The sequence below is a fragment of the Sebastes umbrosus genome, chromosome 4 (assembly GCF_015220745.1).
Source record: "Sebastes umbrosus isolate fSebUmb1 chromosome 4, fSebUmb1.pri, whole genome shotgun sequence".
In the NCBI taxonomy this organism is placed as follows: Eukaryota; Metazoa; Chordata; class Actinopteri; order Perciformes; family Sebastidae; genus Sebastes; species Sebastes umbrosus.
Window position 1 is genome coordinate 24,608,452 of NC_051272.1, and position 27,059 is coordinate 24,635,510.

Below are 27,059 nucleotides of genomic sequence, written 5' to 3' on the forward strand. Positions count from 1 at the left end.
GGTTATTACTTTTGTTAGACTGTAGTAGTAGTTTGGTGTCGAACTATTATATAATGAACATATGTTTCACGTTTTCGGCTGCAATAATTTGTTTTTGCTGGCACTGTAACAGTCTTGTTGGACCAGTATTATGCAGCTGCAGTTGGGCATCATGGCCACCAGGTGGCGTGACAGCCTCAGGAACAGAAAACGGTGACTTAGTCCTCAACAGTATAGACAGCTCTCACCACCTTCTGTCTGTCTTTAATGAGCTCAGTTGCAATGACGACTCGCGAAAGGCGGACACGGGCAGCAGGGTGGGAGGTGAGGTCAAATGTGCTTTTATTTGGCGCTGCAGTGGAGGTTCGGGTCATGTTGTAGACAGCAAGACGTCAAACAGTCATCTGGAGGAGCCAATATTAATATCTACACAGAAAATGAGGGGTGAAATGTTCTTGATCATTCTCCAAAACTCATGATGACCAATACCATTTAACTGCCTCCTAATTTTGCACACGAACACTCATTTGCTATATATACTGTATGTATGTATGTGTGTGTATTTGTGTGTATGTATGTATGTATGACTGTATGACCACTTTATTAGGTACACCTGTTCAACTGCTCATTAATGCAAATCTCTAATCAGCCAATCACGTGGCAGCAACTCAATGCATTTAGGCATGTAGACAAGGTCAAGACGATTTGCTGAAGTTCAATCCAAGCATCAAAAATGGGGAAGAAAAATGATGTAAGTGACTTTGAACATGGCATGGTTGTCGGTGCCAGACGGGCTGTTTTGAGTATTTCAGAACCTGCTGATCTACTGGGAATTTTCACACACAATCATCTATAGGGTTTACAGATAATGGTCCGAAAAGGAGAAAATATCCAATGAGCGTCAGTTCTCTGGGCGAAAATTTCTTGTTGATGGCAGGGGTCAGAGGACAATGGCCAGACTGGTTCGAGCTGATAAAAAGGCAATAGTAACTCAAACAACCTCTCGTTACAACCCAGCTATGCAGAAGAGCATCTTCAAACCCTTAAAGAAGAAGACCACACCGGGTGATACTCCGGTCAGCTAAGAAAAGGAAACTGAGGCTATAATTGGCTCTCCAAATTTGGTCAATATAAGATTGGAAAAACATTGCATGGTCTGATGAGTCTCAATTTCTGCTGCAGCATTCAAATGGTTGGGCCATATTTTGGCGTAACAAAATCTTGGCATGAACAACATGAAAGCATGGATCCATCCTGCCTTGTATCAACCGTTCAGGCTGGTGGGGGTGTAAAGTAATGGTGTAGGGGTGTGGTGTATATTTTCTTGGCACACTTTGGGCTTATTAGTAGCAAGTGAGCATTATTTAAACACCACAGCATACCTGAGTATTGTTGTTGACCATGTCCATCACTTTATGACCACAGTGTACCCATCTTCTAAAGGGCTACTTCTAGCAGGATAACATGCCATGTCACAAAGTTCAGATCATACATATATACATATATATATATATATATATATATATATATATACTCTTGTGACTAGTCAATTTGGTGGGTTTGGACTAGTGTTAATTTTGTCGGGCTATTTTTTTTATTTAGTCCTGTTTTAAATATCCTTGTTAGTTTTTTATCATAATTAGTCAACCTGGTCCTGTTTTAGTTGACTAAAAGTCTGGGCATTGTAGCCTTATTTTAGTCAAAGAAAATGTTTTAGTCTAGTTTTAGTCAATGAAAACTGTTAACATTTTAGTCTTTTTTTAGTCATCAGATTATATTTAACATTTCAATCAATCGAGCGCAAATATCACCTTGTTTCTTTCTCCCAAGCCCTGTTGTTGTCATTGTTAACTTTAACTTAAGTAAATAAGTTAGTCTGAGTCCTCCTGACTGCGCATTGTGTGCTGCCGGTGTAGTCCTGATATGGCGCGTGCAGCGCAGGAAACAGAACTGTTGCATTGAAAAAAAAGAAGGTCTATAACATTGTGTGTTAAAGAGAGATTACGGTAAAGTTTTCATTTATTTAACTACATTTTAGTCTTGTCTTTTTGTCAACAATATTGCATGTTGATAAAGTCACAGTGTTTAATGACGTCTGTGCCGTCTTGTCTTAGTCATGGACAAAAAAAAACATATTTAGTCATAGTTTTCGTTAACGAAATTAACACTGGTTTGGACAACAAGTATTCTGTCATAAAGCTCAACAGGAGGTCTTTACAAGTCAGCACTTAGTAGCGATGAGCTGATTTTGACTACCTCCGCGAGCCAAGGTCACCGAGGTTAGCAATGCTCCTCAGGCGACGAGCGGGCCAGAGCCAACACTGGGGAGAAAAATTTAAGTTTGAGGCAGATCATCTATGTGTCTCTGGTGGGGTTTAGACCGTAATCTGTTCATCCAGGTGCCTGGCCTCCCACTCTGATTCTTGCCTGTTCTCTGCCAAACTCCTAGGGTGCTTATGTAATTGTGTGTGTGTGTGTGGCTGTGTGCACGCTTGTCAGTGTGGGTTAGTCAGTTTGTGAAAATGGTGTGTGTCTTTGTGTACATATGCACAAAAGCGGGTAAGTGCAGGGTGCGTGTGTGTTCATAAGGGTGTGTAAGGGTTTTTTCCTCGCAGTCTTTGATGCCTGGGAGAGGTGCATGGCTGATTAATATGCTGCTGGGGCCTCAGTGTGTGCTTGAAACACTGTTATTTTTTTACTTTTCATACACACACAATGTAGTAAATGGACACACATGGAGAGACGGTGACACAAACCAAATATCACTCCCACTCCCAGCTTATTGATGAGTCTGAGTCATTACGGCGGTGAAAGCTGTTGTAGTTATGACTCTCGAGGGTAGGCGGTGTTGGCGTGGGTAAGTTGTAGTGCCGAGCAGCTGTTAGTGAGAAGTGGTAATGTTGGCGTTCTCAGGACAATAACACAAGGTGGCCTTTATCTCGTTGACACCTGGGAGCTAGATATCTATGGTTGTCTGTCTTTTTTTCCCTAGCTTTCTTGCTTGTTTGCAGTATCACTCACTCGCTACCATCTGCGCATGTCTTTCTCCGTCCCACCCTGGGCTCTGCTGTTTATTGTGCTTTTCTTAAAACGCTTTGCAACGCGTCCAAAACCAATCCCTCTTTGGCACTTGTTGTTTGAGACACCTGGACTGCGTTCTCTCATAATTCTCTTTCTACCTGCTGGAGGGACATATTTGTTTGTCTTTTTGATTGTTCTCAAACCTTTTGTGCCATGTTAGTATTTCCTCTCCGCTCTAGAAGGAACATCATCAAATTTCTGGGTTTACACCCACACACACACCCCTCTTGTGCTTCACCTGGCATGGCTGGAGGCCAGTGTGGACACACACACACACACGCACACACACAAAGAAAAGAACAGAGCGCTGAACGTTGTGTTCGGTCTACTACTCAGTCACATTTCATGCTACTATGCAGTCTAATAACTATGAAACCAGACCACGCTGCGGTTTCTCACTGTAATCAGACGTGAACAAACTAACCCGGCTACACAGCAGCCCACGTCGTCTTTCCACTCTGACGAGAGTTCAGTACCTGTTGGATACAAACGATGTTATGATCGCCATGGCAATCACGCTGTTTCTGTTCGTCCGTTCCACTTCATAAACACACGGCTCAAGTTGGAAACTGGGTTATTTTTCACGCTAATTAACCTCAGTTTATGTCATAGGAAGTCATTTAGCGAGCCAGCAGAGGAGTGTAACGAACTGTCGAGTCTTTACTGACCCGTCTCTCCTGTAAGGAGTTTAGTGACTCCTGGTGACCCGTTCTTTGATCTATTTCTGTTCTATTGTCGGACCAAAACCCGAACAATAAATCTAATCCTTCACACGCTGCTCTTATACTCTCAACTTCTCAACTGTCTCTCCTCTCCCTAAGTCTCAGGTTCCTCAATGGCTTTCCCTCTAAACAAAGTCTGCTATTATGATCTTGATACTTAGTGTTGAGCAACTTCTGTGCTATGTATTGTCTCCGTAGATGGGAGGGTTAAAGTAGTGAGTGTGCGTATCTCGACCCAAACCTGACAATGGGGCAGCCTGACAATGAGGAGCGGCTTTCTTTTGCCTTTCATCTGCGCAGAAAACAACTCTCCTGTTTCATTCTCACCACTAAGCCGCTCTGACACAATGTACTTTGATGTTGTGTGTGTGTGTGTGTGTGTGTATGGACTGTTCGGCGTGCCTTGGATGTTTACTGTATGGTGTGTTAATAAAGGTTACACATAAAACAAAGTCTGAGAGGCTTATTAGAACACACATTAACATGTCAGAGGGACTCTTCAGCTGTTTGTTACTGAGGAATGCTCCACAGTTTGTACAAGGACAAGTTGTCCGGTCATTCAGACAGTGATGGTAAAGGTTTACCTATGCATACTGTTCCTCTTTGCTAATGCATTTTTCCTGTTTGGCATGTACGTCATCATATTTTTCCACTTATACCATTATATAATTTTACTGTATTAGCTGATACAAGAGCAATTCAAGCAGAAAATTCTGTCAGCAAATTATAAAAAATAGTGCAGTGCCCGTTCGGAGCAAGCGGATTGCTTGACCTGCTTGCGGCATTGTCGAGAACCGCGGTATGGCTGCTTGTACCGGCCCAGTGTGAAGTTGATTGGATGAACGGTTCCTGAGATATGCGAAGGACAGTCATACCTACATACACAGACAGACAGAAATTCCTTCCTTTATAGTTGGATGAAGCTGCTATAGCGCCATCTTTTGGCCAAATGGCACCAAATTCGTCACGGTCACTCAGACATCATGTCTACACACGTCCACCAAATGTGGTCGCAATAGCACAAAGCGTTCAGGAGACATGACATTTTTTGTAATATTAGCCCTGCCCACAGCAATTGAGCTAACTTTCAGGGCCAGCTACAGTAAAGCTGTATGGAACATCAAAAATCCCAAAAGGTAACTTTTTCCGGCTTGATCCAAAGATGTTTTCCACCAAATTAGGTGATGATTGCTCAAAATATGTAGAAGGAGTAGCAAAAACTCTGATTTGGACAAAATTCAATATGGTGTCTGGACGCAAATGGGCGTGGCTTATATAGACAGATTTGTCTGGACCCACAAAATCCAGGGAAAAAAGAAGGAAAAAAATTGTTTCTGAGACTTACAGTTCAAAAGTTACAGGCCAAAACGTAAAGTTCATTGTTATAGCGCCACCATCTGGCCAAATTGCACCACATTCAACACTGTACTCCCTTGGGTCCCCAGCAACACACCCGCCAAGTGTGAAGTCGATCGGATGAGTGGATCTCAAGATATGCAAATAACACACAGAATGACAGACAGAGATCCCTTGCTTTATAGTAAGATAACATCTTTGTCAGTCTTAATAGAGGTTTGGCAGTCACCATTTTAACTGGTTTTACAGGGGAACGTAAGGTAACATACAGGAAAAAGAGGCCATATAGTTGATGACGTGTTGAAGGATTGAGGCTCCTCCAAACTGCAGTAAGCGCCTGTCGCCTGCAACTCTGCATCACCTCTATGTGTGGCTGCATCCTCCTCTTTTCCATTCCCTTGTAGTACTTAAAGTTGATCTGCCAACCAAAAAGGCCCCATAAAAAGCCCAAATGTAGATGCAGCCCAGTTTCTATCAAACAAGGAACCACATTAAAAGCTTTCCAGTGGTTTGCCAAGTCAAGTTGCTAAAACAAGCAACCTTTCCAAGGAGGATTCATGGTAGCCACAAGAAGCACGATGGTCACTGAATCATCGCTATACAAAGTAATGTTCATCCTAAAACAAGAAGGACATGACAACAGCATTCCTTGGATCAAATGTTGTTATAGTGATTACTAATTTACAAGGGCTGTGGCACGGCATTCAGTTTATACAGCGGAGTACACACACCATTTTTGAACCATGACTCACCATGATGACCACTAATCCTACCCGAAGATAAAACTCAACTACCAGATTAACACTATTTTTCACATAACATTTATTCAGTTACCCACTTTCCCACCGCTAAACCAATTGTTTGTTGTTAACCTGATAAAAGGGTCTACATCGGCATGTCTTCCCATACTAAATTATAGGTTTATTATGGCTCAAACCTGCAGGTGACAGCGTTACAGCACAGCATTAGTGCTAACGTGGTTGTACTGTACACACTAATTTGATTACGTTATCAAATATAAGATAACTGATGCCTCAGGAGTTGTTGTTTGAGTGAAACATTGAACCTGGCTTTGCTATTTTTGTGGATAATGTGCACTGGTGAAGAATTTCAAGTAGCCATAGTTAAGTATTCTAAAGTATTTTGCAAATACGCTGTCTTAAAACATGACAATTGACAGACAGTTTCAATACTTTTAGTTATTGAAACATTTACAATCAATTCCACCATCTTTTTGAGTCCAAGCAGTACATGTACAGTAGAGTGATATACTCTATAAGCATGCTGTCAGTACAAGTATTAATCTGTAATTATTCCTCACTGCAGAATAAAAGCTGTTTCTCACTAGTGCGACGCAAAAATGAGGTGCGGGAATTTGTAAAATCTGTGTGCGAATTTTCCTCATGACAACTATTGTCCGCATTCAACGACGCCAAATGAGTTCTCTCCTAAATAGTGCTGTGTCCACTCCACCCAACAAAAACCTATCCAGACAGAGAATGTCTAAGGGGCTAACGTTAACTACACAATACATAAACTAATAGGACCCTGATTGTGATGCGAACGCTAGCTGTTGTGGCTGGCCCTGTTCTGTGACCAACATAGTATGTTAACATCAGCAACGTTAGTGTGTGTTGAGGAGGGGACAGCCTATTGTTATTCCAAAACACTAATAGTCCGAAAAATGGCCCATTGGTCCGAAAAAAGCCTGTTTGTCCGACAGTCCGTTACCCCAAAAACAAACGCCCATTGCTCCAAAAATACATATTAATATGCAGAATGATGGCGATATATGTGATTGACCAATCAGAATCGAGTATTCAACACAGCCGTGTAATAAGTAAGAATTAATGAATGCAAGATTTTTCTAAATTGTGTTCAGGAATTTCCAATACCGCAGTCCTGGTTGCTGATTTATATTTCCAGAATGATTTTTGTCTTTTTATGCCTTTTATTTGATAGTTTGCCGTTGAGATAGACAGGAAACATGGAGAGAGAGGGGGATGACAAAGGTACTCAGCTGGTATCCAGCCAGGTTTCGTGGTATGTCTTAGACCACTATGACGTCCCAATATCCTGTTTTCTTTAACATCAGTTATAAAGAAAGTTTTCAGCCTCTACAAATACTATCCAGCCAAAACAATCCAGATCTGCTAAACCTTTAGTGTTTCAGTCAATGTCGTGTATCATCCGTGGTTGAAGATCGCTGTGAGTGGGTGGCTGTATAGGGCATCCTTTATGTACAAGAGAGGCACCACCCATTCACCTGGCAGATGTTCTTTTAGCACCAGCACATTAATAGACAAGTGGCATGCAGTCGTCTCTGAGCTTTCAGAATACATTCACTATCCTTATTGTCAAAGACTGTCAAAGCTGCCTCTGTCCTGTCTTGCACTTTTCCAACCTTGCCCTTTCACCTACTTCTCTCATATGCTTTCAGGGCACAGGTGTAAATGGACCGCCTTAAACTACTGGAACTGATACTCACAATCTGCTTGGCTCAGTGTGAGTTAGCCCATATATGAGAATAGGAAATATCCAGTAGCATGTAGATCCATTGCAGAGGAAGGATTACACATGAGAGCAGCTGATAGAGGTGTGCGGGTTAATCTGCAGATTGAAAAATCTGCTATATTGTCACATGCAAACAACTACATCACAGCGGGGCCACAACCAAGGCATCAAGTTGACCCTGTTTCTGTGCCTGCATCCCTTCAGAGACCTGTGTCTTTTTAGCACTACTTGATATCAGATTTAGGTCTTGTATCTTGAACAATGCAGAACAATATAACTTTTTGAATTGCTTTCTGACAATGATGCCAGTGTGCCTGTTTTTAAACCTGCTCGGCAACAACGGACCATAATTGAACCTAATCCATCGTCTGCGTCATCAGATGCCCATCTAGGTTTTGTGTTTGGAGTTCTTTCATCATCTTGGGCGAGGAATCTTTGTAGCATGTGTGTTTGCGTGTAAATATATACCAGTTGCTGAGGAACGATGCCTTTAGCCCTGGCAGTTGCTGGAGGCAGGTTTTCATTTTTCCTGTGAGGCAGAGGTGTGAAAGGTTAGCTTGTGGAGTCAGATGGGTGTTTATACTGGGACGATGATCAGATGCTGCCTGCATCACTGTTGGAGACACCACGCCCTTTGTCTAAGTTTAGCCTTGTTTATGTACACGCTTAACTTGCCTTTTTGTCCTCAGCTTTCAGCCCAAGGATTTATCTCAGACTGGATTCCAGTTTTAGCTGAAATGGGAGTCATGTATTGACTCAGGTCAGAGAAAAACTATTGGTACCCTAATGTAACCCCTGTAAATCTAGTGTTCAGTATTGATGTGTGTGTGTGTGTGTGTGTGTGTGGATGTATTCATTGTTAATCTATAAATATATAGTGTTTATACATAAATTAGCCCAATGAGTATGTATGTAGGCATTCTGATATTGCTTACATTCTGATATGGATGATTATAGATATTATTATTATTGTGTGTGTGTACGAGTGTGTGCCTGTGTGTGTCGTTTGTCTGCTGTTTGTCTCACACCACTTCCCGTTTACATTGTCAAGCGTCTTTGAGTTCCAGAAAAGCGCTATGTAAGTTGAATTTATTATTATTATTATTATTATTATTATTATTATTATTATTATTATTAGATATTAGATATTAAATATTAGGGCTGCAATTAATGATTATTTTCGTTGTCAATTAATCTCACGATATTTTTTTAAATGCCGCCGTGTGTGAAACGTTGTTGTAATCACCAAATAGTTGGTGATTGTTTAATAATTAACAACTAATCAATTAATTGTTGCAGCTGCAACCGATATTAATAATTGTGTGTGTTCTTTTTCCCATTAATTTTATCTTTGTGTCATGTATTTGCTTTTTCAGCCATAGCAGTGGCATCTTGTGCGGAGTAACATGACCATGCTTGTGCATGTCTCATATTGTATATGCTTTCTCTTTGTTTGTGGATAATATGAGTGGTAATAGTAGTAGGATTTAGATTCTCCCCATTAATCAGGATCAGTGTTCCCTCTACTAATGACCCAGAGGAGACCTCGCGGTCCCCAAGCCACTTTCCACTCTACCAGTTCCCCGCCCCTGCTTTCTAGGAAAACCCGTCTCTCAGCGCTATCGCTCTCTCTTTCTTCCTCTCTTGATCTCAAGTACCCCCAGTCAGCCCGCTCTGCTTCACTGCCCTCCAGCACACACGCTGTGAGATGGAGGTTCTAGGGGGGAGGTGGATGCTAATGGAGCAGAGAGGCGCATCTGCATGACACATCAGAAACACATTTCTCTTTCTCGACTGGGTAAAGGGAGATAGGGAAATAGGCCTAAAGGGGCCTTAACAAATTGTTTACACCTTACTTCACAGAGTGATGCAGAAACTCCTTCACCCTAATGCTGGGTTTATGCTCGACCCGGCGCAAGGGTGCGTGAGCCTAAAATGACATCATCACGTCAGGGCTGCCCCCTCTTAGTCGATTAGTTGGTCGTTTTGGTTTTATCTTATTTCCTTATGCTTTTTTCACACTGAAACTTATTTCCAAGAAACTTATGAGCACATCTCACAAGCTTTAAAGTGGTGCTTTTGTGTGATTCTTTGTGGAGAAGTTAAATTAATAGATTAAATTATCTAATTAATTTGTCGACAAAGTCGTAGGAGTGTTAGTCGACTAAGAATTTCTTTGGTTGAGGACAGCAATACATCATGTATTGTGCGTAAAAGCTCCCTAAGTTGTCGTGCACCTCTGCATTTTGTAACTAGGCGCCTGCTGCGCGCACAGGGCTTTTCAGACATGACTACCACAATAAGATAAAAGCAAATCTCCCCAGTGGTCCTGGACCAGTACTGGGTCTGAGAGGGAGAGCTCAGTGAGTGCTTAGTTCTCTCGTCTCTCAAATGCAGCTGCCTGAAGTTGATGTTTGGTAGAAAAACCCTACCTTACTAAAGAATCACCACATCAAACCATCCTGCTTCTGTAATGGTGGAATAAATGTGGAAATAGTTACTCAAGTATCGTAAATATAAGCTCACCTCTCTTGATAAACACAACTTAGCCGATCAAATGGAAGTGTTCTAGGTCTGCATCAGTGCCAGCTTTGCCAAAATTTAGCGGATTATAGAGGAAAAGGCAATTGTTTGTACAGCATGGAAACATATATTACATCACTCACAGGTACAAAGAGTCTTTGTGTTCACAGATGGGATTTTCTCATGCAAATGTTTGCCTTGCCTAATATTGTTACAGCAGCTCGAGGCATTGTGCTGTTTCCTCTGAAAAATAGAGAATATTACATTATCCTGTTTTATCAAAGAAACATACAGACGTAGGCAAAGTTGTTGGTAACGTTCCGTTAAAGAGAAAAACCCACAATGGTCACTGAAATAACTTGAAACTGACAAAAGTAATAATAAATAAAAATTCACTGAAAATTAACTAATGAAAATCAGATATTGTTTTTGAATTATGGTTCAGCAGAATCATTTAAAAAAACAAACTAATGAAACTGGCCTAGACAAAAATGATGGTAACATTAACTTAATATTTTGTTGCACAACCTTTTGAGGCAATCACTGCAATCAAGTGATTTCTGTAACTCTCAATGAGACTTCTGCACCTGTCGACAGGTATGTTGGCCCACTCCTCGTGAGCAAACTGCTCCAGCTGTCTCAGGTTTGAAGGGTGCCTTCTCCAGACAGCATGTTTCAGCTCCTTCTACAGATGTTCAATAGGATTTAGATCAGGCTCATAGAAGGCCACTTCAGAATAGTCCAATGTTTTGTTCTTAGCCATTCTTGGGTGTTTTTAGCTGTGTTTTGGGTCATTATCCTGTTTGAGGACCCATGACCTGCAACTGAGACCAAGCTTTCTGACACTGGGCAGCACATTTCGCTCCAGAATGCCTTGATAGTCTTGAGATTTCATTGTACCCTGCACAGATTCAAGACACCCTGTGCCAGATGCAACAAAGCAGCCCCATAACATAACCGAGCCTCCTCCATGTTTCACATTAGGTACAGTGTTCTTTTCTTTGGATGCTTCATCTCTTCGTCTGTGAACATAGAGCTGATGTGACTTGCCAAAAAGCTCCAGTTTTGTCTCATCTGTCCAAAGGACATTCTCCCAGAAGCTTTGTGGCTTGTCAATATGCATTTTGGAAAATTCCAGTCTCGCTTTTTTATGATTTGGTGTCCTCCTCGGTCGTCTTCCATTAAGTCCACTTTGGCTCAAACAGTGACGGATGGTGCGATCTGACACTGATGTACCTTGACCTTGGAGTTCACCTCTAATCTCTTTGGAAGTTGTTCTGGACTCTTTGGTTACCATTCGTATTATCCGTCTCTTCAATATGTCATCAATTTTCCTCTTGCGGCCACATCCAGGGAGGTAGGCTACAGTCCCGTGGACCTTAAACTTCTGAATAATATGTGCAGCTGTAGTCACAGGAACATCAAGCTGCTTGGAGATGGTCTTATAGCCTTTACCTTTAACATGAAGGTCTATAATGTTCTTTCTAATCTCCTGAGACAACTCTCTCCTTAGCTTTCTGTGGTCCATGTTCAGTGTGGTACACACCATGACACCAAACAGCACAGTGACTACTTTTCACCCTTTAAATAGGCAGACTGACTGATTACACGTTTGAAGACACCTGTGATGCTATTTACAGGACACGCCTTAGTTTAATATGTCCCTATGGTCAAATTATTTTACATCTTTTCTAGGGCTACCATCATTTTTGTCTAGGCCAGTTTCATCAGTTTGTTTTTTAAAATGATTCTGTTGAACCACAATTCAAAAGCAACAGCTGATTTTCATTAGTTAATTTTCAGTAAATTTTTATTTATTATTACTTTTGTCAGTTTCAAGTTATTTCAGTGACCATTGTGGGTTTTTCTCTCTTTAACGGAACGTTACCAACAACTTTGCCTACGTCTGTATGAGGTGATAGAAGACGCCATATCCGAGGCACTCATGTCAGACCACAGCGTCGCTATTAAGCACTTTGTCAGACGCATTTGGGGAAGTGCTCTCTACCAGGCTAATCCAATTGGCTAGATTGATTAGCAGTTAAAAGCCTTTCTTCCTCTGGTCGGAGCAATCCGTTCCAAATGCTGCCCAGCGGGCTAGCTTCAGCTGGGCTGGCCCACCGTATCAGTTGGTGCCAGGCCCACTTCCTGTGTAGGGTTTCAGCGGGCGCGATCAATACATGCAGACAGCTAATTGGATGAACACTGAGACTCACATTTCTCTTCCCTCCACTTTATGGTCCAGAGAATAAAAACTGAATATGGCTTTATAGGGGAGTGTCCTGTCAGTTACAGTAGGTAATATAACAGCAGGGTTTATGGGAATGCAGTGTAGAAATAGGGTGTATCATTTGCTGTGTCTGTGTCAATTAAGTGAACGTGGTGTTATTTGATGGACAGTGATCCAGCATGTAACCCTGCAAGTGCTGCAACCTCAGACATCTTCTCTCACTCTCTTACCGTCTCACACACAAACCACTCCTCAATACTCATGTGAACACAGATGCTGGTTGCCTTGTTTGACTCCTGTTCTCTCTCTCCCTCTCTCTCCATATTTGTGTGTTTTTCTCTCCTCTGGCTGTTCTGGACATGTCTGGACAGAATGACCAAGTGTGACGTAAAGAACTACCTGGAGAAGGTCTATAACGTCCCTGTAGGAGCAGTGCGCACCAGGATACAGTTCGGTGAGTGTTTTTGCACAAGCACATACATAGAGCTATTACATTTACAGAACTTGACACTACCTTATGAAATATTTATATTTCTCATAGACTTACTGATAGTGGGTACGACTGGACAATTCTTTTTTCACTAGCCCAGGCTATACTGTAGGTCTTCCCAGGTCCATTCTGGTCTCAGTAACTGACACCCAAACCCTGACCTGAGTACGGAGCAGGTCCAAATTGTCATTGGCTTTGATGAACAGGTGGTGCTTGAGGTGTTTTTGAAAGTGTCCAGGGATGAAGCATTTCTGTTTTCAGGAGGGAGAGAGTTCCAGAGGGCCGGGGCAGCGACGCTGAAGGCTCTGTCGCTGAAAGTTCGCAGCCTGGTGTGGGGGGGTGGAGAGCAGACCAGTGTTGGAGGATCGCAGCTTCCGGGATGGAGAGTAGGGGTGGAGAAGGTCGGTTAGGTACTGGGGGGGGGGCGAGGGCAAGGAGGGATTTGTATGTGAGAAGGAGGAGTTTATAGGTTGATTGGGAGCCAGTTAAGGTGGATGAGAGTAGGGGTGATGTGCTGCCAGGGCCTAGTGCGGGTGATAACCCTGGCTGCTGAGTTCTGAACATACTGGAGCCTGTGTAATACCAGAATGGATCCAAGTGGACTCATATATCATCACAGGTGAACAATTAGTCTTTGACATGAGATGAAGAGTGTGAAGTGAAGTACAGTACAGAAAAATGACATATTGCTACCTTTTTTCGACAGCGTTGAAAGTTAGTGGTTGGAGCATCATGCTGTGTTCTCTCTAGTGTTGTCACGATACTGGAATTTCTAACTTTGATACGATGCCTTGAAAAATATCGATTTTTCGATACCACGGGGGAAAATTGACACAACATCGAGCGCATAAAAATGTTGATTTTTATTAAAAGATAAATAGCAGTGTGTGTCAACTCACTGTCGGAGAGAAGAGAGAGCACAAAGCGCAGCTGGTATCCGTGCACTGATACTGCAGAAAATGAGTATTGAAACCATTTCAAATATTCAGTATCAATACTTTGATATTTTTGACAACACTAGTTCTCTCTGTTTGGGAATGTTCAAGTGAACTGCATTTTGGGTCGGGTCCTCTGTTCTTTTCTAATCGGGTCTGACTGCCCGTGGTCAGTTTCAGATCAAGTCCTTAACTTCTAGCTCATGTAACATGTTTGTAGACCGTTCTCTTATTTAACATGTAATATTATTATTCAAATCATACTCTCTGAGTCCAACATGTTGAGACACACACAGAAATTGAAAAGAAAGAGAGTTTAATTCAGGTCAGGTCAATACAATTGTATTTATCCCTGTAAAGGTAATTGTATGCAGCAGGCCTGAAGTGATAACTGCACCCCGTGGGTGGGTGGAATAACTGGCATAAACATTACCCCTGTAGAGGTCTGTGACATCATGTGGATTTGGCTTGATCTTTGTTTCCGGTACAGAATGTATTTTATTTGTTGCATCACATTAACGAGGCGGAGTGTGACGAGTGCTGGAGAATAATAGTCACTGACCTTATAACTAGGACAGCTAGAGGTGGAAGAACATAACACACACCATGACTGTACAGCTATGTAAAGACATGGAGTCCATCCAAACAGTTGAGAGAGGGTATTAAGGCGGTGGTGAAAACACTTGATTCATGGTATGCAATACCAAGCCACAAACATTTCATCCAAATTAAAATCCTAAAGTTGTACTGCAGCTGTTGTGAGTAAGTCCAGCAAATGGTGAGCGCACACACACACACACACACACAGACACACACACCCACACCCACACAGTCAGTATGCTAAGCTCTCAACTTCCACCGCGTATTAAACTCTGTCTCCGCAAACACTGTAAAGTATAAAAATAGTTAATTTGATAACTTGATGAAAAAAAAGGTAACTTCAACTTCCTACAATAAATAATTATTATCCAATACATTTTCATTTAAGTCATATTGTGTTGGAATTTGATATTAAACAGTTTTATAGAGTGATATACAAGACTTCTCACTACAGCCCAATATTGAAAATATACTGTGAAATAAGGCAATCTGTATAGCCCCATCTCTAATTAAAATGTGTCTAGAGCGGCAACGATTAATCAATCAATCGATTAGTTATCAACTATTAGATTAATCACCGACTGTTTTAATCGGTTCGAGTCATTCTTTAAGAAAAAAAAGTCAAAATTCTCTGATTCCAGCTTCTTACATGTGAATATTTTCTGGTTTCTTTACTCCTCTATGACAGTAAACTGAATACCTTTGTGTTGTGAACAAAACAAAACATTTAAGGACGTCATCTTGGGCTTTGGGAAACACTGATCAACATTTTTCACCATTTTCTGACATTTTATAGACCAAACAACTAATCGGTTAATCGAGAAAATAATCAACAGATTAATCAACAATGAAATTAATCGTTAGTTGCAGCCCTAAATGTGTCTTTGAAGTATCGCATGTTATAGTGCATTCCAGTGATGAAAACTGTTCACAGCAGAACATAGTATCAAAGCATCAATTGAAACTTCTCAAACTACTCCTTCAGCATAATCCACCAATTTTTGTTGTCATGTGGACACTGTTATTATTTATTTTGTTATTTGTATATTTGCTATTCACTCACATTTACTTACATTTTTATAGAGCATTTTCAATACAAAGTATGGCTCTAAAAGTTAACGCGTTAATAACACGTTAACGCAAATTTGTTTTAACGCCACCAATTTCTGTAATGCTTTAGCGCAGTCGCTCTTTCGGAGATTGTAGCAGGCTTCTTCATATGAAACTAAAAAACCTAAGGAATCCATTGGTACCAACCATGTCATACTAGCTTGACGTGAGGGAGGTTAAATAACACTCCAAAGTTACGCTAGATTTTTGGTGAAGAAAAACTGCCATGGCCATTTTCAAAGGGGTCCCTTGATCTCTGACATCAAGATATGTGAATGAAAATGGGTTCTATGGGTACCCACGAGTCTCCCCTTTACAGACATGCCCACTTTATGATAATCACATGCAGTTTGGGGCAAGTCATAGTCAAGTCAGCACACTGAAACACTGACAGCTGTTGTTGCCTGTTGGGCTGCAGTTTCATGATTTGAGCATATTTTTATGCTAAATGCAGTACCTGTGAAGGTTTCTGGACAATATTTGTCATTGTTTTGTGTTGTTAATTGATTTACAATAATAAATATATACATATATTTGCAAAAAGCAAGCATGTTTACCCACTCCCATGTTGATAAGAGTATTAAATACTTGACAAATCTCCCTCTAAGGTACATTTTGAACAGATACAAAATGTGTAATTAATTTGCGATAAAATATTTTAATCGATTTGACATCCCTAATACAAAGTTAAGGTTTTGAAAGTCTTCTAATGGATGTTAAAAATGCAGGAACTTGACAATTGCTGAAGCTATTTCTTTGTTGAGTTATTGCCGTCTAAGCCTACTGGACTAATTGTGAGGTTTTATTAATATTTTTGTCCAAATGAAAATAACTTGGACATCATATTAAGGTTAATTCCACTATACTCCTTAGGGTTATATCCATCCTGATAGCTTTTTTAATCAGTTGAAGGGTTTGTAAATAAAATGTTGGTTATGTCGTATGGAATTCACGGAAAGATGATTTTTGTTTTAGGAAGCATGAAGTCAAATTGATCCCTGTTTTGGATAGCGGTGGTTAGTGGCGATTAGCAATTTCGTCTCGCGATGTAGACGGTCTTCCTATTGACGTGCAGCAGCGGGAGTGTTTTCCAGCGGCTAGTTGCGGTAGTGGTTAGCGTGCCTGGCTCTCCTTTCCCCCTAACACACACAGCTGCTTATCTGACAATCTGCTGCTGCAGCATTCCAGCCTCCAGCTGTCCCAGGACACCCCACGCTCCCTCCACACAAACACATACTATTCACTTACAAACTTGCAGCTTCAGGGCCCTAAGTGCCCCGTCCCCTCCGCACACATCCCAACCCCAAAGCCCCCCCTCCAGCCCCCTCGTCAAGGATGATCACAGAGCCAACAGTGTTATATCACTGACTTAATAATCCTCTTGAATTTTTATTAGGGGAGGAAACTGCTTAAGTTTGCATGGGCTGATTTGGGGGCACCCTACTAGTCTAGGAATTTGCAAGTTCATGGAAGAACAGAAGTAGAAGACATGCGGATGGCTTGAAATGGGAGAGACGCTGATGGATGTGCTGAGAAGAGGAGGCTCCCAAAGAAGTGCTGTGCCTGAAGGGCCGCGAGGAGCCCCCTCTACCTCTGGAGGAGAGACTGGGAAGGAGAGGGCGGGAGGAGAGAGGCGCCTAGCTTAGCCTAGCCTACAGTTTGGAGGACCCATTAACGCTGTTTATTAGGGTTGTGTCATTAAAAGCGAGGGGAAAAGGAAAGCCCCTCGGGAGGGCGGGTGGAAGGAAAGCAGTGAACTGTGGGGGGACGGAGAAGAAAGGGCGGCTCGGGGCCTCCGGTGTTCCCGAGGTGCGTCAGAGAAGGTATCCCTGTCTGCGTCAGGAGTTCCACTCCATTGGCAGCGTAAAGACGGCAAAAGGCAGAGGAGAGTGAGGGGCGCAAACGACCCTTTCTTCCCTCCGTGGCGGCGGGGGTATTTTGGAAGGAGTTGCCATGGTTACCCCTCCGGCCTGGGATTTGTAACGTGATAGCTGGCTGCCAAACCGCAATCTCAAAGTGGGAGAAATTGTGCTTGCGTTTGCGAGTGTTGCATGAAAGCTCTGTCTGTATGTGTCCGTATGTGTTCGGAAAGGGCCGTGTACATTATACGAAACACTTTGTACTGTTTCAAGGTGAGCAAGTATGTGTGTGTGTGTGTGTGTGTGTGTGTGTGTGTGTGTGTGTGTGTGTGTGTGTGTGTGTGTGTGTGCTTCTCTTAGTTGTTTTGTGTTTATGGAGGGACAGTTTCAGGTCTTGCCTTGCTCTTTCGAAGGTTGTAGCATTTTTCTGTGGATTTCCTCAGCAATCAAAAACAAACACACACACACTCACACACACACACACACACACACACACACACATAGAGACGCACACTCTTGGTTACCTCTGTCTCCCACCCACAGAGGGGCCTCCAGTTAGCCAGGGGGGCGTGGAGGGGGGTTTTACAACCCTGCTCAGGGCTTTCCCTGAGCAGTGGGCTGCCTGGCTAGTGATTACTAGCTACATATACGACACATACGTATAGACGCACACACACGCACACACACACACACACACACACACACACACACATACATACATACACGCGCACACAAATGACTCATTACAGCGGTATGTTTCCCTTGTTTTTCATGTCATAAACCGTTCCCATGGCAACGGCAGTTACTCTGAGGGCCTGTTGACTTGACCACCAGGGTCTCATTGAGATTAGAGTTCTGAGGCAGAGATGAAACGTTTGATGCTGTGGTCGTTATCCTCCATCGATAGTAGAGTTTTTGTCACAACATAAAGATTGAGATACCTGTGAGAAGTGCCTGTAAGTTTAGTAAAATTACCTTTAGATTTGATTTGAAGCCTGCCTCCACACATACAAACCACACACACACACACAGTCAGCAGCTCCTAGAGTCCCCTGTCTTCCAGACTTGGAGAGGTCTGACAGGAGAGAGGATGATGTCATCATCATCTCCAGCTGGGGAAGAGGTTAACCTGCCTTCCATAGTCAACAAGATCAGGCTGTGCTTTACCACACATACACACAGAGTCGTCTCTAGTCTACAGGGAAATGAACAAAAATGTAGAGTAAAATATCTGTTACTCAGGCAGTCTCATTGACATTAAGATCTGTTTTCCAAGAGAAACCTGAGAATCAGACACATTTACAATCAGAAAAAAACGAAACAACACAATTATACAATAAACAGGAATTAATAACAGCTACGGGAAACATAAAAACATCAAATTACAAAGCTTTAAAATTTCCCAGGGGTATGCAAGACTCTATTTTGAGGGCAGTTTGCAGTTCATTCCATTTAAAAGGTGCATAGTAAATGAAACCAGTTTCTGCCAACATTAGTGCGTACATGGAGGAACTCTAAGGTTAAGTACTTACTGGATGTAGTTACCAGATTTAAATGAGAGCAGAACTTTGAGGTAGTGTGGAAGCTTCAACGGTAGAGCTTTATAAATGAATAACATGAGATGGCTATTTCACCGTGAGGTCCATCCAACCGTTTGATACAGAGAACACTGATGAGTCCAAAATTTATCATTTGTGATTAAGCGATATGATACACATACATAGATGTCAGGATAGTGCTTTAGTCATTTTGCTAACTGTCACCTAGGGGTGAACTTTACTCTGACGATTATTTTCTTGATTAATCGATTATTCATTTGGTCTTAATAACATCAGAAAACAATGACAAATGTCCATCACTATTACCTAGAGCCTGAGGTGACGCCATCATTTATTTAACCTTTATTTAACCAGGCAACTTTTGTTCAACCAACAGTCTAAAACTCAAAAATATTCTGTTTACATTAATGTTTGGACAAGGAAAAGCTACATGTTCACATATGAAATTGTTGTTTTTTTGTTTTGTTTTATATCTTAAGATGATTATTAATGTGTACATGTGATAAACATTAAGTTGATTATTTAAGTTATAGAAATGGGGTAGGACCTTTTAAGTGTTTACCTACCACTTTTGGTAGGTCCTGACCACTGCAGACCGGGAACATCCCACAAGAGCTGCAGTTTTGGAGATGCTCTGACCCAGTCGTCTAGCCATCACAATTTGGCCCTCGTCAAAGTCGCTCACATCCTTACGCTTGTCCATTTTTTCTGCTTCCAACACAAAGTTCAAAGTTCAAAATGTTCAATTGCTGTCTAATATATCCCACCCACTGCCAGGTGCCATTGTACCGAGATAATCAATGTTATTTACTTCACCTGTCAGTGGTCTTAATGTTATAGCTGATGTTTAATATGTATTTATTTATTCAGTTTATTTAGAATTTATTGTATTAGTTTACTGTTCATTTTATTGGTGATTCTTGTTTGGTATTTTTGCTTGAAAAATGACAAATGATTAATTGATGAAAAGATAGTTGACATTTGATCGACTAATCGACTAATTATTACAACTGTTCATAGATTTAAAAAAAACAAAATCGCATTGTCTCATCCAGTGAATTAAATACCTTTGAAATCGAGGTACTTCATTACATCGATGTAAAAACACTAAAGCAGTCCTGCTCACTCATTTGCAACATATCCCACCAAGACCCAACATAGCTAGAGATGTTATAGGGCAAGCTACCGCAGTAGAAGCAGTATAGCAAAGTCTCTACCAGTTGACAAGTTTCCATTGTCTTCGTCATATTGCCCAACCCTACTCTCACCATATTCATAAATGTCATCATCATCACTACTGTATGTCCCATATTTACTCATGTTTAGTCACTCCTGTTTACCAACAAATACTGTTCTGTGTTTCTCAGGCTCCAACAAGAAGAGGAATCATCTAAACCAGAAGGTCAAGCAGCCTGACTTTAAAGTAGCCTACGTTCAGCTGGTGAGAAGACACAAACACACACATGTACACTCATCCTCCTACTCCCAATCTATTCTGCTTGGTGTGTTGTTTGAGTAGCATTAGCTCATTGACTCCTGTCCCATACACAGTGGGAGGTGGAGACCCCGCCACAATAACTTTCTCTCTCTCAAACAGCCAGCCCTCTGTGTTTTTTTTCTTATTGTGGGGGGCTGCATTATTAAACACAACACCCAGGGGGGAAAGGGTATTTTGGGGGCCTTGAGCCTTCAGCTTTTGTGTCGTGGGCTATTTTTGAAAGGGGGACTCGCCGGGTGAGAGAGGTGAGACGGGTTAGTTGATGTACCCCCACAGAGCCCTGAGGGGCAGGCAGCCTTTGAAGGTGAGCTCTCACACACACATGCAGGTATGAACAGACACACAACAAAAAATGAACATCAGTGTGCACACATGCACAAAAAAAATTGAACAAGCCCCGTTCCTTTACCTGCCATTTCATGAGAAAGCCTCTCATGCGCAGACATTCTTAGATGCACACAAATCACGCGTCCCTACCTTGCATCTCTTCTCCTGTGTGATTCACACACTCTGGCTGCCCTCTTGAGAAAGCAGCAGTCTGGGGTTCTCGCGGGGCCTGAGGGTGAAAGGTCGTCTTTGGTTACATGCCAGACTTATTACAGGAAATATTGAGATATGTTTATCATCTGGCGGACCTCTCCTTTCTGTGCTTGTGTGTGCCATAGAAGGAATGTGAGCAATCATGTGCACTTAGTGCGTGTTTGAAGGGACACTCCCGATGGCGGCGTGTCAGCCCAGACTCCCTCGTTGCATCACAGACTTCACACCTGTGTTTGAGGTGAGCTTTGGGTCAGGAAAGGCCCATTCCCTGCACCTCTTGCCAATGTTTGAAGTCTGTTGCTCTTTGAAATCAAACGAACCTCGCCTCCAAAATATCAAAAAAAGTCACAGTTTTAATGCGCCTTTGATGCAGACGTGAAAAAGCAAGGGGGCCTTTGTTTTGCGCCTGCCATTTTGATCTTGCCCAGATAAATCAACGGCGGTGTAGACGCTTGTTTACGCCGCGCCGCCCACCCGACTGGGAGCCATCAATCTTGAAACGGATGAATAATGAAAATTGTCTAAACACGACAATTTGAAAGAGGATACATAATTGAAGCAGCCATGAATCTTTAAAAGGGGAGACTTCCTCTTGTCTGACACCAAGGAAGTGGCCTGTGATTTTGTGTGCGTCTGGAATTCCTCGCGGAGTCAGTAGTGACGCTTCTGTCTCACCAGATGCACACGACGATGATAGGTGTGAGGATGCAGAACAACACACACACACACACACACACACACACATCTGTGACGTGTGTGCATCATTCATGCAAGCGCGGCCCCAGAGGACTGATGTTTTTCCTTGAGTGTCATTTGCTCTGCAGTCGCAATCACGTCGCGGTTTTCCTGAACGTCGCGGTTTTCTGAAGTCATGCTCATTTGACGGTGAACAGCGGGCAGAAATACTCTCTTTGTGCTTAAAATGGCTTGATATAAAACCGAATATCCGGCCTATTTCTCTGGCAGGTTTTTGGAAAAAACATTCTCTCTCAACTCCCTTTCCCTACCTCTCTCTCTCTCTCTCTCTCTCTTATGTACGCACACACTCACACAAACTCACACACAGAGCCCCAGAAAACCCTCCTTTCTTTTGCAGCGGTGGGTAGAAAACAAGATTGTTCCTAATTGACTCCACATGTGGGAGAGTGTTCTGTGGGTCGATTCTTACACCGCGGTCCCCCCGTTCTACCCTCATCCTTCCCTCTCTCCCCCTGCTCTCCCTCCATCAGCTAATATTGCAGCAGTAACGTTTGCTCTCTCTCTCTCTCTCTCTCTCTCATTCCTTACTCCTGGTTTGTGGTTGAGGGGAGGCCTCCCGTTAGCGGGGTTCCGTGACGGCCATTTTCCTCAGGCTTAGGGGGGACCCCAGTAACGGGGGAAGAGATAGCGTCTGCATGTGTGAAATGTGCACTGTGTGTGGGAAAGTGTGTGTGTGTGTGTGTGTGAGAGGGGCTCACTCAGGGGAGGTGACTAAGGGCATGATGGAGTCATGCCAGAGCAGGGAGGTCCAGAGACGGGGCAAAGTGATCAGGGGGAGGGGGAAGAGGCTGTGTGTGTGTGTGTGTGAGTGTGGGGGGGATGGGGTGGGGGGGACAGGGTGGTGGTGGTGGGGCGACAAAAACAGCAGTACAAAATGAAAAATCTTGAGTCTATCAGACTGCTTTTAGGTCTGGCTGCACATCAATGGGACTGGTGTGTGTGTGTATAGAGTCAGACTGCTTTCATGCACCGCTAGGACTAGCTGAGTCTAAAAGGGCTAACTCTAACCGCTACGCTCAGGGTAACACTTGTTTCCGATTTTCGCAGGCAACTCATACTGTTCCATCTATTTGATGCTGTAAAGGGCTGATGTTGGAAAATCCAATTTTGTGTTGCACTTTTTGACCTCAGTCGTAGACATTACTTCATGTACAGTAGGTGTAATTAGGTTTCTTGTCTGGTCCACTATTCCTTTTTTTTGTAATAACATTTTCCTTAGGTTTTTAAGAATATTATCAGGAAAAGCTGTAGCATTTTTTGCAAGCGAATCTTCTCTCAAAGTTGACTTGAATGTGCCTGGTAGAGAAGAAGGCTTTTTTTTTTGCAGCCGATCATGTTCATAATGCATGTCAGACCCTGTGGTTTACCCTCATTAAATTCTCTTGGCCCATCTCACAGCTGAAGTGCACCGTGCCACCATTTCCAGTTAAACCTTGCATCCATTTGAAACCTTTCGTAAACTCAACCTTTTCACAAAAGAGAAAGCAATCCACTTCTGAAATTATAGTCATTCTTATATGTTTTCAGTCATTGTTCTGCAACATTATTGTCAGTCAAACATTTACGATAAAGTACTCTCTGCCTGGCATGCAAATGAAAAGGCTGTGGTGAGTTTTTGGTCAGAGGAGGAGGTTATTTTCTCTCTTTGGAGTGGCAGCTAGTTTGCAAGCGAGCTTTGCTGGCTGGTGCCAGCTGCAGCACTTCAGCGGGCTGAGTGCTCAGAGTGCATGTTGAAAGCTCCCGGAGGGTGACGCTGTGAATATATGAATGGGATGCCTGACCGGTCTCGGCTTTTCTGAATGATCCAGTTTAGTGCCACATTGTGCTGTAAATGTCAAATGCATGCTGTAAAAGTAACGATATCCAATCAGCAGATTGTCTATAGCCTTGTACAGATTGTTCATCTGACAACACGCTGTATCTCAACATTGCTTGCAGGATTTTACGAAAATAACTTTGATTTTATTTAGTAATTTTTAATGTAATTTGCAGCGCTGTGGTTTAACCTCTGTTGCATTAAAGGGAACAGTTTTGAAAATATTTATAACATATTCCTAACTTTATTTTCTAATTAAGCAGAAGAGGTCTGTTAGCTGGTAAGTGGAGCTTCTCCATCCGTTTTCTTGAAAGGCTGTGATGGTGTCCGGGTAAAGAAAGGAATCTCAGACATTTTCTTCGGGTTGTTTTCAGAGGAGTTCAGAAGGGAGGAGCAGCCGTTTGTGTTCTTTGTGTGTTGAGCACAGCATGGCACGTCCAGGCACCTGTGGGATGCTCGCAACCATTTTGCATAAAAATCCACACTTGTCAACTTGTTGTTTGACAGTCTGTATACACTTCGTTGGGAGTCTGCAAGCATCGTCGTAAGTCCATCCTTTTGTGGGGTGGGGCAGCACAAATCCCACACGAGCCCCGTTCAACAGAGTTTATCTGGAGACAAAAGCTCTCTTCATACAGTCAGAGGAGACTCTGCATCGGGGCGAAAGTAGACGATGAGTGAAAACTTTGCAGCAGAAGGGAGAGCAGGCACACAGATGGTCCAAGGTGTTGTCACGACGCCGACCTTTAGTTGTCGTGAAGTGTGCAGCTAGTTTTGTTTACACATAAACCAATGATGTCATTATTTTGATAGTAGTCACGATCTAGTTCTCCTCATCCAAAGACGGCCTAGATCTATTTACACTTATCTTAATATATTCAGTTTTAAGTATTATTACCTTTCCTTATCTCACAGCCATGTGTTCTTATACATTTTAAGAGGTCGTACTCGCACTACGTAGACGCGAGCGAGAATCGGTCAAAACAGTGAGGCGACACACGCGAGACTGAACTTGATTGACGGCTAAAACCACAACATCACTATATATTTCACATGTTTGGCAGTAATGTTAGCTTACCAAACGAAGAACCCTTCATGAATCAAAGGCCCGGCTGATGTTGATACTAGTGTTAACTTTTCCTGCTTCAGCCTCCCGACCGCAGTCAGAAGGCACAGGGGAGACACCGTAGTTTTGGTCTCCTGGGTCAGAGTCGGTAACGTTACTCGCTCCAGAGCCCCGTCAATTCACTCGGCAGCAAGGAAAACAAGACACGGGAAACCTCTTTTGGTTTTGAGGAGCTGCATCCTTTATTTCTGTACATTCACTTGATATTCTCAGAGCTAAACTAAGTCTCTCCCGCTCCGCTGCTCGCTCGTTTCGCCGCAGCTCGCTCTCTCTTGCTTCACCACTCACTTCCCACGTGCACACATGCTCACACAACACTAGTTTTCCCCCGACGTCAGTCACATCCCGGTTTTGCAAGACGGGCTTCACCAGATATAACTTTGCGTTTTTTGTGCTTCTGTGGAGTTTGTGTTGGAGTCTGAGTTGTGGTGGGGGCTGGTCGTTTGTTTGCATTAAGCGGACTCCATTTCTAACCAACGTTAGCTACCCCTGTAGCTGCTCTAAAGAGAGTAGGAACACGCAAGCACGCATGATGCCACATCCGCTGGGACACCGGCCCAGATTCTTCACATTAAAAGCAGTCTACAGGCTGATAGAGGAAACACAGAAAGTCGCGGAAGGTCTCATTTTTAGGTTAGGTTACAACCTGTTCACACATTTGCAATAAAAAAAATGACATACCGTCCCTTTAAGTTATAAACAAACTTAAACCCTAACATTTTGTTTTTACATTTTAAATTCTTGTGGGGACATTTGCACATATTGGAAGCAGAGCTTCTTTCACAAACATACAAACACTGCCTGGCTCTTTACAACTGGTTTATGTGCCTGGTGGCCAAGTTTTCATAAAAGTAGGTGTCAGGATTTTCTCTCCAGGGCCCTGGCCACTGACAGCAATGCAGCAAACCAGTTGCACCAGTCAGATTCAGCTCGGTGCCCTGGAGCAATGTCCCGACCTGACGACCACAGAACAAAACAAGATATGGGGTTGGACCAACAGTTGTAGAATAAGTGGTAGCTTCATTCAAATTGCTCATTTCCCGTGTTTCTTTCTGTTGCTTTCTCCACCCCCGCTCGATCCGCAGGGAAGGCATCACTGGAAGTGAAAGAGAATGGAGAGAGAGAGAGAGAGAGAGACAAACAAACAGAGGGAGAGACTGAGTGGCAAACATGGAGGAGTTGTGACACAGCTGAAAAAGGGGGAGAGAGGGAGAAACAGCTGTATAGAGAGTGATTATGAGAGGGAAGCTGTGGCCAAGTCTGGCTCTCCTCTCTGTTTGACTGACACTAGATGGCAACGTTTTGCTGCACAGTTTCTCTCTCTCGCCTCCTCTCATCTCCTATCTGTTATTGACTCCTGGTTGCTTAACAATAGACCCTCTGGGGTTGTGTGTGTATGACTGTGTGTCTATCTGGCGGCGGTGGTGGTAGAGAGGGGTACAGGATAGGGGGGTGTAAACCCACCGTGATCCCCTCCTCCTCCTCCCGTTCCTGTTCTCCGCTCTGAGCCAAGCCCTGGCTCTCTGGAGCTGGAGGTGCTGAATCAGGTGGTAGGTCCGAGGGGGGAAATCTTGCTTATCTGTGTGGAATTTTATTATTTTCAACTATTTGGATCATGATGGCTCCTGCTCTCCTTCCCTCCCTCTTCCTCCTTTCCACCTTGTCACGCTAACTCAGGCTTTCCTCACACAGCCCTGTCTGTCTGTCTGCCGCTCTGCTTCCTTCCCTTCCCTGTGCTGCCTCACCCTTGCTTATCACGCCAATTAACATTTTTAACTTCTGCCACTTTCCCCCCCCCCAGTGCTTTCTCCTCCTCTGTGTCTGTCTCATTTTTTTCTCTTTCACATGGCTGAATGATTCATCATATGAAAATTTGCTAATTTCAATTCATACCACTTGTTATTCTTACATGTCAATGTTTCTCCTGTATGCTAAGCTGCTTTTCAGTAGCCTAGAATACTTTTCACAGTGAAGGGCATCCCCTTATATTATTCCTTATTAGTTAAACACAATTACAATGTAAAAAATAGCCTGTTATCCTTCTTCAAAGAACTTGGCAGTGTCTTGTTCATTTTAACAAACTGCTCCGGACAGTAATATTTAGACAAAATGAACAAACACAAGAAGACCGTGAATTCAAAGGAAGCACATTGCACTGTCAAAAGATGGTCATATTTTGTACCCTTAGATGTTGTGTTTTATTAATATATATCATGGCCTCCAACCTGAATCTTTAAGGAAAAACAATATAAGAAAATTGTCAGTCCTTTAATTAATACAACTTTCTGGCCTTTGTATTTTCTCAGATTAGTGTTACCTATTTATTTGCATATTGATAGTGCTTGAAGAAAGCACAGTGCTA

The 27,059-nt window shown here is 42.7% G+C and overlaps 1 protein-coding gene across 1 annotated transcript in view; it reads left to right on the forward strand.

Annotated features, from left to right (window-relative positions):
- mrpl23 (mitochondrial ribosomal protein L23) overlaps positions 1-27,059 on the forward strand; it is a 47,816-nt gene that overhangs the window by 6,137 nt on the left and 14,620 nt on the right. The window contains exons 3-4 of the mRNA XM_037767926.1: positions 12,777-12,859; positions 20,326-20,399. Of these exons, the coding sequence (XP_037623854.1) occupies positions 12,777-12,859; positions 20,326-20,399 (157 nt within the window). The remainder of the gene's footprint in view (positions 1-12,776; positions 12,860-20,325; positions 20,400-27,059) is intronic.